This window comes from Rhinopithecus bieti, unplaced genomic scaffold (genome assembly GCF_001698545.2).
Source record: "Rhinopithecus bieti isolate Rb0 unplaced genomic scaffold, ASM169854v2 scaffold_7681, whole genome shotgun sequence".
In the NCBI taxonomy this organism is placed as follows: domain Eukaryota; kingdom Metazoa; phylum Chordata; class Mammalia; order Primates; family Cercopithecidae; genus Rhinopithecus; species Rhinopithecus bieti.
Window position 1 is genome coordinate 3,243,983 of NW_016806571.1, and position 11,536 is coordinate 3,255,518.

The 11,536-nt window shown below is 39.4% G+C and overlaps 1 protein-coding gene across 1 annotated transcript in view; it reads right to left on the reverse strand.

The window, feature by feature from the left end:
- The window catches only part of DTNB (dystrobrevin beta), a 314,783-nt gene that overhangs the window by 195,887 nt on the left and 107,360 nt on the right, over window positions 1–11,536 (reverse strand). Inside the window, 3 exon segments of the mRNA XM_017876852.1 lie at window positions 4,674–4,840; window positions 8,562–8,642; window positions 8,645–8,666. Coding sequence (XP_017732341.1) covers window positions 4,674–4,840; window positions 8,562–8,642; window positions 8,645–8,666 — 270 coding nt within the window.

Genomic DNA, 11,536 nt, shown 5'->3' on the forward strand with positions numbered 1-11,536 from the left:
ATATATATATTATATATATCTGCACCTTCCCTTCCTGCTCCCAATATACAATGGTGGAGCCAGAGCAGGAGCTTCTTCCTTACCCAATATCCTTCTTGGCCAGGTGGGCTCTGGCATACCGTCCAGAGGGGCTGCACAACCTTCACAACCCATCAACCTACCCTGCCAGACCAAGTTCTCAGAGGTTTTTTTTTTTTTTTTTTTTTCGTTGTTTTGTTTTTTTTTTTAATAGCAGTTTTATAGCTCAAATAGTTAAGGGCTTGTTCAGTTCAGTCTCATAATTTCTTTGCCAATGTAATTCCCTCAGAAACTTAGTAGGCCTTTGATCTATTTGTTTCCAGTTGATTCCATGTGCCAGTAACCACACACAAAAAGTTCTTTCCTAAGACTAATGTATTTCTTTGCCGCCTGCTTTCAACTAACAGAAGCCACCTGGAGGCCATATGAAAAAGGTCAGTTGCTTCTGGCTTTGGCTGTATGACAGAATCACTTGGGGAACTTTATTTTTTCTTTTTCTTTTTTTTTTTTTTGAGATGGAGTTTCACTCTTTTTGCCCAGGCTGGAGTGTAATGGCGTGATCTCGGCTCACTGAAACGTCAATCTCTGCCTCCCGGGTTCAAGCGATTCTCCTGCCTCAGCCTCCAAGTAGCTGGGATTACAGGCACCCACCATCACACCCAGCTAATTTTTTGTATTTTTAGTAGAGACAGGGTTTTACCATGTTGGCCAGGCTGGTCTTGAACTCCTGACCTCAGGTATCTGCCCGCCTTAGCCTCCCAAAGTGCTGGGATTAAGGAGTGAGCCACCATACCTGGCCCATTTGGGGAACTTTTAAAAACTGTCTATGTACAGGGTTTCATGTACCTCAGACTGATACATCAGAATCTCTGCAGGCAGAACCAAGGGGACTCTGATAAGCAGCCAAGAACAAGAGCCCATACCCTTAATCTGATCTTTGCTACAGGACTGAGTCACCTTTTTCAACTGAGAAGGTCTACTAGGACTTTGTTGCTTAAAGCCTTTCTCAACTCTTATGCTTTCTCTCTAGGGTCTGGAAGCAGTCTGTTTTTCCTTTCACTGCCCCAAGAGTCAGAGCTTTCTCTGTTCCCTTTCATTTATTGCTTGCGCACTAGCCAATTCTTTCTGAACTCATCTCTATCCTATGTCGCCTTACCATTAACAGTCTCACATTCTGATCTTTTCCAACACTTGACCTACAGCCCGATGGGTGTGAGGTGTGCCTTCCAAATGATCACAGATGACACATTTACCAAACTGGTTACCACTATATAACATGGGTTTCTGACTTTCCCTCTCCATTGTCAGTTTCCTCATCAAGTGTGCCACATGACTGTTAAGACAATGCCATACATTTTAAGATTTTAACAGAAATCTACTTCTAGTACTAAAACTTCAGTGACTTAACACAAAGTTCTTATCATGCCCCTATCACAGTCAAGTGGGTTGCTGGATATTCTTCTCCACCCATCATTCAAAGACCCAGGTTCCTTTCGCTTAATGGTTTCACGCTCCGCTGGGTCGTAATGACATTCTCTACACCTAGATAGCAGAGAGGGTAGAGAAGGCACCCTGTTATTTATTAACTGTCTTCTTCTGGAAGGACACCTATCATTCTGTTTGCATTCTACTGGCAAGAACTATTCACCTGGTTCCACTTAGCTACATGAAGGCTGAAAAGTGTAGTCTAGACATGTGCCAACAAGAATAGGAAAAGAGTAACGCTAACAAGCTCCAGCAGTCTCTTTCACACTCATTAAAACTTAAGCTCCACAGGGCAGGAGTCTGTCTAGTTTGTTCATAGATGTATCCCAAATACCTCTTACAGGACCTAGCACACAGTAGGTGCTTAAAAAATAAATTTTGAGTGAAATAATGAACAGACAGGATGAATCTCAGATATGGTACCATATGGCATTTTCTTTGTAACAAAGGCAAACAAAACAGACAAAGGACTAAAATAATGAATTATACTGCATAGTTACTGAGATAAAACATTTAACAGAAATTTTTGCAAAAATCAAAATAAACGTCCTGGTACTACTTAAAACTCACATATCACATCTACAATGAAAATTCATATACTAGCTGGTTAAACACACACTTAAACTCACATGTGAGCATATAGACACTTTTTTCAAAATATTAGTATAAACACAGCTGACAATCGCAAAGAAATTACTGTTAAATTGGTAGCACATCTTTTTGTTAGCTGGAAACCTCTTTGCTCAGCCTCAAAATTCAACCACATCTTCCTCAAAGAGCAAGAGCTCTGCACGTACAGAATCTTAACTTTGAAAAGAAGTTACATCCAGACACCTACACATACTGCTAAAAGACCTTACCAGTATGCATCTACCATATGCAAGGCATACATCCATCAAAATTCAGAACTGACACGTTTATCATACTAGCTTCAAAATTATGCGGGATAACAATACTTGAAATTTTTTTAAAAATTAAGTCACTTTAACAAAAATAAAAGAATTTATAAAACAAAAAAACTGAAATAATAACAACACATGGAAATAAGATCTGGTTCACAAGAGTGCTGTGAGGGTCAAACAGAAATGTAAGAATTCATTTGTGATTTGTAGACTTTTCTGTATGTATCTTATAACCCAATGAAAAAATTCAAGAGTAGATGAAAACATGCAAATCATAAAGCAGTATCAGTCACTTGTCTCTAAATAAATACAAAATCCCCATTTTTAAAAGGGTTATAGGTTAGTCAAATGAGGAAGTTCAAACCAGGGGGAATAAGAAGTTCCCCATTCTCCTAGCCCCAACATCCAGAATGAGAATTTTCAGTAGAAATATATCAGCAAACTCAGTCATCACGAAAGGTTAAACAGCAAAAACTATCCCAGTGTAAAGAGTTAGACTCTACACACACACACACGAAGTGGAAAAAATATTAACAACATAGCCGGGCGCGGTGGCTCAAGCCTGTAATCCCAGCACTTTGGGAGGCCGAGACGGGTGGATCACGAGGTCAGGAGATCGAGACCATCCTGGCTAACATGGTGAAACCCCGTCTCTACTAAAAAATACAAAAAAACTAGCCGGGCGAGGCAGCGGGCGCCTGTAGTCCCAGCTACGCCGGAGGCTGAGGCAGAATAGCGTGAACCCGGGAGGCGGAGCTTGCAATGAGCTGAGATCCGGCCACTGCACTCCAGCCTGGGCGACAGAGCAAGACTCTGTCTCAAAAAAAAAAATTTGAAAATCTGTAAATTTTCTTTATTCAATGAAAAAGAAAAGAAACTACTGTGTTTTTTTCCTTTTTTTTTTTTTTTTTAGGATTTTAGAAGTGGCTCTTCAACACAACCACCACCAAAAAAATGGAATTCACAACACAACAAGACCCAGGATAGGATATTCAGTTTAACAAAATGTTATCGTTAAGTATAACAGAAACCTATCCAGTAAAAAAAAGGGGGGGGATCTTTAACAGATTTCAGGATGAAGGAACAAGAGTTAAGTGTACATGTGGGTTGAAGTTTGTTTTGTTTTTTTCTTTAATTCCTGATGTGAGTTTATTTGCTTTTTCTTGGTTGAGTTTTAAGACAACGAAAGGGAAAATAAAAACTGGTTATTAAAGCTTTCTAATACTTGAAGGCCAACAGGATAACCAGGCTAAAGAACCTAGATCCTGAATTATACATCTGACCTTACATGTTTTTCTACCGTTTAGCAAACCAACCAACAAACAAAAACTAGGGGAAAGATTTTAAAACAAAGTCTGCAGCAACTTTTGGAAGGAAAATATGGCATTTTAAAACTCTGGAAATAAACTGAGAGAAAGGAAGGAAAATAATTGATGATAACCATGTTACATAATTTATAAGAACCACAGAAAAATCAGATGTTGACTTCCACCAAGATATTATTATTTTAAAAACTACTTTTGAAGGTAAAGACACCAATGTGGCAATGGCCGTAAAATACAATGTTTTTTCCAACTTTACAGGTATAAATACTTAACTCTTTTCTGCAACTTTCCTTGCAACATTTAAACCCTGTAAATGTGAGGAAATTTTGCTTGCAAAAAGAATTTTAAGATTTTTTTTTTTTTTTTTTTTGAGAAGGAGTCTCGCTCAGTCATCCAGGCTGGAGTGCAGTGGCACAATCTCTGCTCACTGCAAGCTCTGCCTCTCAGGTTCACGCCATTCTCCTGCCTCAGCCTCCCAAGTAGCCACCACACCCGGCTAATTTTTTTTTTGTATTTTTAGTAGAGACAGGGTTTCACCATGTTAGCCAGGATGGTCTTGATCTTCTGACCTCGTGATCCGCCTGCCTCAGTCTCCCAGCGTGCTGGGATTACAGGCGTAAGCCACCGCGTCTGGACTGTACAATTTTGAAATAAGAAGAAACCCACTTTTCACTTTGGAAAGACAGCACTGCAACATTCCATTTTACTGAATAAAAGAGACCATTTCAAACGTACTGTCTTTGTTTCCTGGAATTTTTAAAAATTCTGCTTTTAAAATCAAGTGAGGAAGCACATTTTTGCAACCCTGGCATAAATGTTAGTGTTAAGATTTTACTACACCACATCCTTATTTGGTAGGCATCCATGAGGAAACTGGCCCAGGGGCTGTTACTGATAAAACAGGTTAACATTCAGGGACACAGATGAAACACAAAGCAGTTACCCAAGATGAATGCTCTTTCATCTGGTGCTGATTGCTGTGAGGGCCACCGGCATGGCCACGCCAAAAGCAATTCTGGCAGAGCTGATAGTTGTGGCACTGCTGGCATCGGTAGCGGAAACCCATCATACTCTCACACCGGCAGTAGGAGCACTCCACGGGATGGAAGACTTGCGGACAGGAGAGAAAAGGGGAAGAAAAAGGACAGGAGAGAAGAGATGGAATAAAAGAAGAAAGAATAAATTTTCATTTGGAGAACAAAGTCAATACAGAGGAATACCAAATCTAATATAAAAACAAAGGTAAAAACAAAATTAGAGCTGGATGCGATGGCTCGCCCTTGTAATCTCAGCACTATGGGATGCTGAGGTGGTCGGATCACTTGAGACCAGGAGTTCGAGACCAGCCTGGACAACGTGGCAAAACCCTGTCTCTACTAAAATTACAAAAAAATTAGCTGGACATGACAGCACATGCCTGTAATCCCAGTTACTCAGGAGGCTGAGGCACGAGAATCATTTGAACCCAAGAAGCAGAGGTTGCAGTGAGTGGAGATCACGCCACTGCATTCTAGCCTGGGTGACAGAGCAGGACTCTCTCAAAAACAAAACAAAACACAATTACAACTAAAGAATCTAAATTGTCTGCTAGTCTAACTAGCCATTTACTAGAAAAAAAAAAAGAAAAGATTTAATACATCAGAAAAAAAATTTAACACAGACTACTGATTCTAATCTAATCATTCCAGTGTACTATCAAGGGCAATACACAACTGTATGTTACAGATCACTATTTATACTTTTAAATGTTGGTAGCATAATTGTTTTCTCTGACAATTCAACTCTGAACACAAGAAAAGGAAGTTAATAGAAAAGAGGGATAGGCCAGCCGTGGTGGCTCACGCCTGTAATCCCAGCACTCTGGGAGGCCGAGGCGGGAGGATCACCTGAGGTCAGGAGTTTGACACCAGCCTGACCAACATGGAGACACCCCATCTCTACTAAAAATATAAAATTAGCCGAACATGGTGGTGCGTGCCTGTAATCCCAGGTACTCGGGAGGCTGAGGCCAGAGAATTGCTTAAACCTGGGAGGCGGAGGTTGCAGTGAGCCAAGATCGCACCATTGCACTCCAACCTGGGCAACAAGTGAAACTCCGTCTCAAAAACAAAAAAAAAAAGAAAATGAAAAGAGGGATAGAATACTCACATCTTCACTGAACAACTCTTTCTAGCATTATATATATAAGACCACAATCTTATTTCAATTATAGGGACTTCTAGACTTGCTTCCAAAAATATATATTAACTAGTGAATCAAGACTCAAAAAACATTGAGTATGAGGTAAGAAAAACTATATGAGCAAGATTATATAACATTATCACTAGGGACTAAAAGAAAACTAAACTCAGTAATGAGAAATCCAAAGGATATTACTTCTTCTAAGAAATTCAGTTTTTTGCCATCAAAGTGTTTCTAAGGAATGCTGGAAATGCTAATTAAGAGCATGTGTTCCAAAGTAACTATACAGCCTAGTATAGTTCCTCCAGAGAACAGGTCTCCCTCAATCTCAGCAAACGTCAATGAGGTCAACATCTGTGCAGCCAATATTTATAATTCTAAGTAATTTAGGTTAATATTAAAAGATATATGTATGTTAGTATTAAATTATCAAATACATTCTGATAATTTGGGTTGAACATATATGTCTATGTGATTCTCCTGTGTTCTCTTCCAAACCAGTCAAGAGCCAATCCTTAGTCAGTGGAATGGGTGACAGGTGGAAAAGCAGAGAACCAGAATGATGAAAAAATTAACAAGTGTGTTGGGTCAATTATAAATAAGAAAGAGAAGGACTGCTCAGGTTCTGGTAAAAGTATTATTTTGGTAAAGTGCATCACTTAGTAGTTACCTTCTTATATACTGTACACTTGGATTAGTAAATCAATGTATAAAGTGCAACTTTTGCTTGAGTGAATATTTTTCCTTATGCATAGTAAAGTCAATATAATGTCAATATAATTCATGATGAACTTCATAAAGCCCAAACCAAAATAACCATAAATACTATAATTTTATAATTTGTTTCTCACCATTAAAACTGACATACAGAAAAATATTAGTGTGATAGGTAACCTTTTATTTCTAGATATTTTAATTATTTTATAAAATTTCTGTCTCTGATAAAACACTACAAACCATATACACTAAGAATGTAATCAATAAATTATATACTTCATCAAAGTCACAATAAAATGTTCCTATGCATATGGATAATAATGTATCTTGACAAGTGAGGCTCTTTCTACTTGGTATAGCTAATACAAAATGATTTTCTGAAAATCAATTGGACAAAAAACTACTAAAACAAGGCTATAAAAGCATCGCTCTCCAAAATTTAAATCTATCCAAGAATCCTGTTTTAAAATTATGCTGTTTTAATCTAGAGAGATTCTGGTCCTTTAAGAAACGAATCCTTAATCTGAGGTACTTGTGAACTAAAGCCGTAGTTGGGTAAAAGGCTGAGAAAAATTTATTTTAAAGTATGGATATGAGAGCGAGAAAGTAAAAACAGTATGGACGTTTATTAAAAGCGGACTCTTGGCTCTTCCTTGTTCTGAGGAATGAAGAAAGGCAAGAGCCTGGAGAGAGGGAAGGTTACTAGAAAAGCGATGGCCTTCCCTTTAACAAACTCCAACAACCTAAAGGAGGAGATAAACTGATGGCAAAAGCAGGAAAAATTAAGAAGTCACTAAGAGATAAGTACCATTTTAACTGAAAGCAAAACAAAGATTTATGTCAAATTACTGGGAGGGACACCAAGAATAGTTTCAAGGCAAAATGGTAAAGGAAAAAAATGGGGAAAAAAAGGGAATCCACTGTTAAATTATATCTTGGCTATTTTTCTTTAAATTATTCCAAAATAATTATAGTTTTAGCAGTTGGTATAGCATATACACAGTTTTTTAGAGCTATGAGTTTGATAAATCAAAGAGGAAACAGGAAGTAATGGCTAAAAAGCAGCTGGGCTCAAATAGAAAACAGTCATCTGGAATCTTAGGCAGGGATAGCCTATACTTCAAGTTGTATGACCTGATATGACTACTTCTTGGTATCCTTTCTTGTTTTTTTTTTTTGAGATAGAGTCTCACTCTGTTGCCCAGGCTGGAGTGCAGTGGCGCGATCTTAACTCATTGCAACCTCAACCTCCGAAGTTCAAGCGATTCTCCTGCCTCAGCCTCCCCTCAAGTAGCTGGGATTACAGGCACCCACAACCACACCCAGCTAATTTCTGTATTTTTAGTAGAAACAGGGTTTCGCCATGTTGGCCAGGCTGGCTGGAACTCCTGATCTCAAGTGATCTACCCGCTTCGGCCTCCCAAAGTGCTGGTATTACAGGTGTGAGCCACCATGCCCAGCCTACTTCTTGGTATCCTTTTTAAAGTAATAAGTCTCTTTGAGACCAACCTGGCCAGCATGGTGAACCACTGTCTCTACTAAAAAGATAAAAATTAGCCAGGCATGGTGGCCAGTGCCTGTAATCCTAGCTACTCAGGAGGCTGAGGTGAGAGAATCGCTTGAACCTGGGAGGCAGAGGTTGCAGGGAGGCAGAGGTTGAAGTGAGCCAGGATTGCACCACAGCACTCCAGCCTGGGCAACAGAGTGAGACTCTGTCTCAAAAAAAAAAAAAAAAAAAAAAAAAAGGTAGTAAGTATCCTCCCTTTTTTGAAAGAAATATTCTTCTGAAAGCCAAAACCACAAAATCAAATGACAGAGTGACAGCAAATGTCAACTGTAATTTTCAATGATATTAATAGCTAAGGACATTGCAAATAATCAGTTCCTATACTTTCTACAGCATGACGAATTGAACAATAAAAGTTCTGCTTACCATTCTCAACATGGGCAAGCCTGTGCATGAGAGGTAGCCAGACAAGGCACTGGGGAGGAGGGTCAGCCATCATCGTGTCTAAAACATATTTAGCATTATCTTTCTCTGTAAAAGAAGAAAACAAATATACTTGAAATTTTAAACAATTTCCAAACTCCAAGTTTAAGTTAATTTAGGATTTTTCCCATCCAAGCTTTAGTGAATTATATGGTTAAATTTCACAGCAAAATAAAATATTTTACATTTCTATAGACACTACTACATGCTGTACTTTACACTACTACTATTAGTATATTCAAATGTATTCCCACATACATTATTTTATTTTAGTCAACTATATAAGGTAAACTAGGTTAGACATTACTATCTTGACTTTACAGATAGGAAAATAAAGCATTTAAAGGTTTTGTAGTGGCCTGGCCCAAATCAGATACAAATCCAAGACTGTCCTTCAAGTTACTATTTCTGCTATCCAGTGGGGGAAAGAAGACACCCCACACCCCAGTATAAAGCAACATCAACAAGAGCAGGGACGGTGGCTGGTTGTCTACCACATTTCTAGCTCTCCTAACAGTGCCTGGCATGTATTTGATAAGTAACTATTGAAAAAAATAGTAGTAATTTGAAGGGCAAACACCTAGACATCATTTAACAACTTCCTCATTTACAGAAGAGAAAAGAGAAGCTTAGTTTAAATAATTTGATAAAATCACAGAGGTAGTTATGATAAGGATGAGATTGGAACCTACATGTCCAAATGTCCATCACAATGCTCCTGTTATACCATCTCCCTAGCTAGACTGCATTTGTCTGTTCTATCTTTATTTCTCTTTTTAACAAATATATAGTAAGCTTCCACTGTATATGAAACACTGAAATAATATGTCCCACGTAGACACCAAATTAGAAAGCAGTCTAGAAAGATAAGATAGAAATAGAGTTATATAATATAGAGAGAACAAATTCTCCACAATATTTCAAATTAATGGATTTTCTTTTCATTTTCTCCAGCCCACATGTTACCTTTCCAGCTCCAAAGAAAAAGGAAAAAGGAGCTGAAAGTCCAGGGTCACACAACTCAACAAGAGAGTTCCATGACTGTAACCCAGACACGAAAACCTCGCTTCAAATTGTTCCAAAAGAAGAGCTCAGACAACAGGACACACACTCAGCAGGTGCATGGCCGTTGGCTGCCTCCTCCAGGTCCTGGTCCCACCACTCAGAGGCAGGATGGGGTCTGGGGTGAAGCCAAAAGCGTACCCAGAATTTCACCTTGCTCTCTCCCAAGTAACTGTGTTCCCAGCCCCACAACTTTCTTAATATGAAGAACAGGATATAAAACACATGGGCATTTCCCCTTACAACGTTTAAAGGGGGGAAGGTAGAAAAGATAAAATTAGTTAGGGCTGACCTAAAGATATTGCCGGCTGATTACTATATAACTCTGATTTTTACCACTAAAAATGTATATTTAACACAAACCAGAAGCAAGGAGTGAAGATACTGTGGTGCTTAGCCTGAAGGACGGAGGCTCCCAGGGCTGCCATTGGACCCACCACCGGACCCTCCCAACAAGAGTTCCTGTCTTGGCCAGGCACAGTGGCTCACGTCTGTAATCCCAGCACTTTGGGAGGCTGAGGTGGGCAGATCACGAGGTCAAGAGATCGAGACCGTCCTGGCCAACATGGTGAAACCTCATCTCTACTAAAAATACAAAAATTAGCTGGGCATGGTGGCAGGCGCCTGTAATCCCAGCTACTTGGGAGGCTGAGGCAGGAGAATCGCTTGAACCCGGGAGGCGGACGTTGCAGTGAGCCAAGATCGCGCCACTGCACTCCACCCTGACCAAAAAGAGCGAAACTCCATCTCAAAAAAAAAAACAAAAAAAAAGACTTCCTGTCTCACAAGGCTCGAGACTAGACAGACTTATTCCTCTGCATCTTTCTGGTGACTGGGAGAATCTTGATTCCAGTATATGTAAACTGGAGGTCATTCTTATTGAGAATAATCTTTAAAATAAGAAACTGGTAAATGGGGAATAGAAAAGGGAGGTAGAGTGGAAGGCACAACAGGAAAGAAGCTGTGCAATAAAAATCTAGAAAAGACGAAGAAAGCCAAGGGACAGTCTCATCTCCAGACAGCCTGCAGGCCAGCAGGAAGTAGTTAAGTAATTTGACAGTTCCTCAATTTAACTTCTAATATGGAACTACTCTGGGGGCAGGAGGAGCTGAGAGCTATGCAAAAGGGCTGACAGAATGATTGGCGGTATGGAGCTGCCATTCAAAGGGCCGCTACACATCACTGGGCACTGATGGTGAAGCGTGAGAAGTGCCTACTCAAATAGGCTAAAGAAAGGTTATCCTGTTTTCCATCTCAGGATCCAAGAATACTCTTGTTTGAGACCTTGGTGGAATATGGGAGGAACCAGAGAATGACATTAAAAACCATAAAGCCACCTAACATTTGAATGGAGGAACAGATATGGAAAATGCCTCTATGGACATGCAAATAACCAACAGACCAAGATAAAGTCAAAAGTGTCTATTTAAAATTACTGAGATTGGCCAGGTGTGGCAGCTCACACCTGTAATCATAGCACTTTGGTAGGCCAAGGCAGGCAGATAGTTCAAGACCAGCCTGGCAAAAATAGTGAAACCCCATCTCTACTAAAAATACAAAAATTAGCTGGGTGTGGTGGTGGGTGCCTGTAATCCCAGCTACTTGGGAGGCTAAGACAGGATTGTTGCTTGAACCCAGGAGGCAAAGTTTGCAGTGAGCCAAGATATCACCACTGTACTCCAGCCTGGGTGACACAGTGAGATTCCATCTCCAAAATATATATAATATTATATATACTCTATATATATAATATATATATATGTATATACACACACAAACATATAATACAATTATTGAGATAGAAGAAGATGCTAGAAAACTTTTAGCTAGTAAAAAGTGGCAAACAAAATTAAATG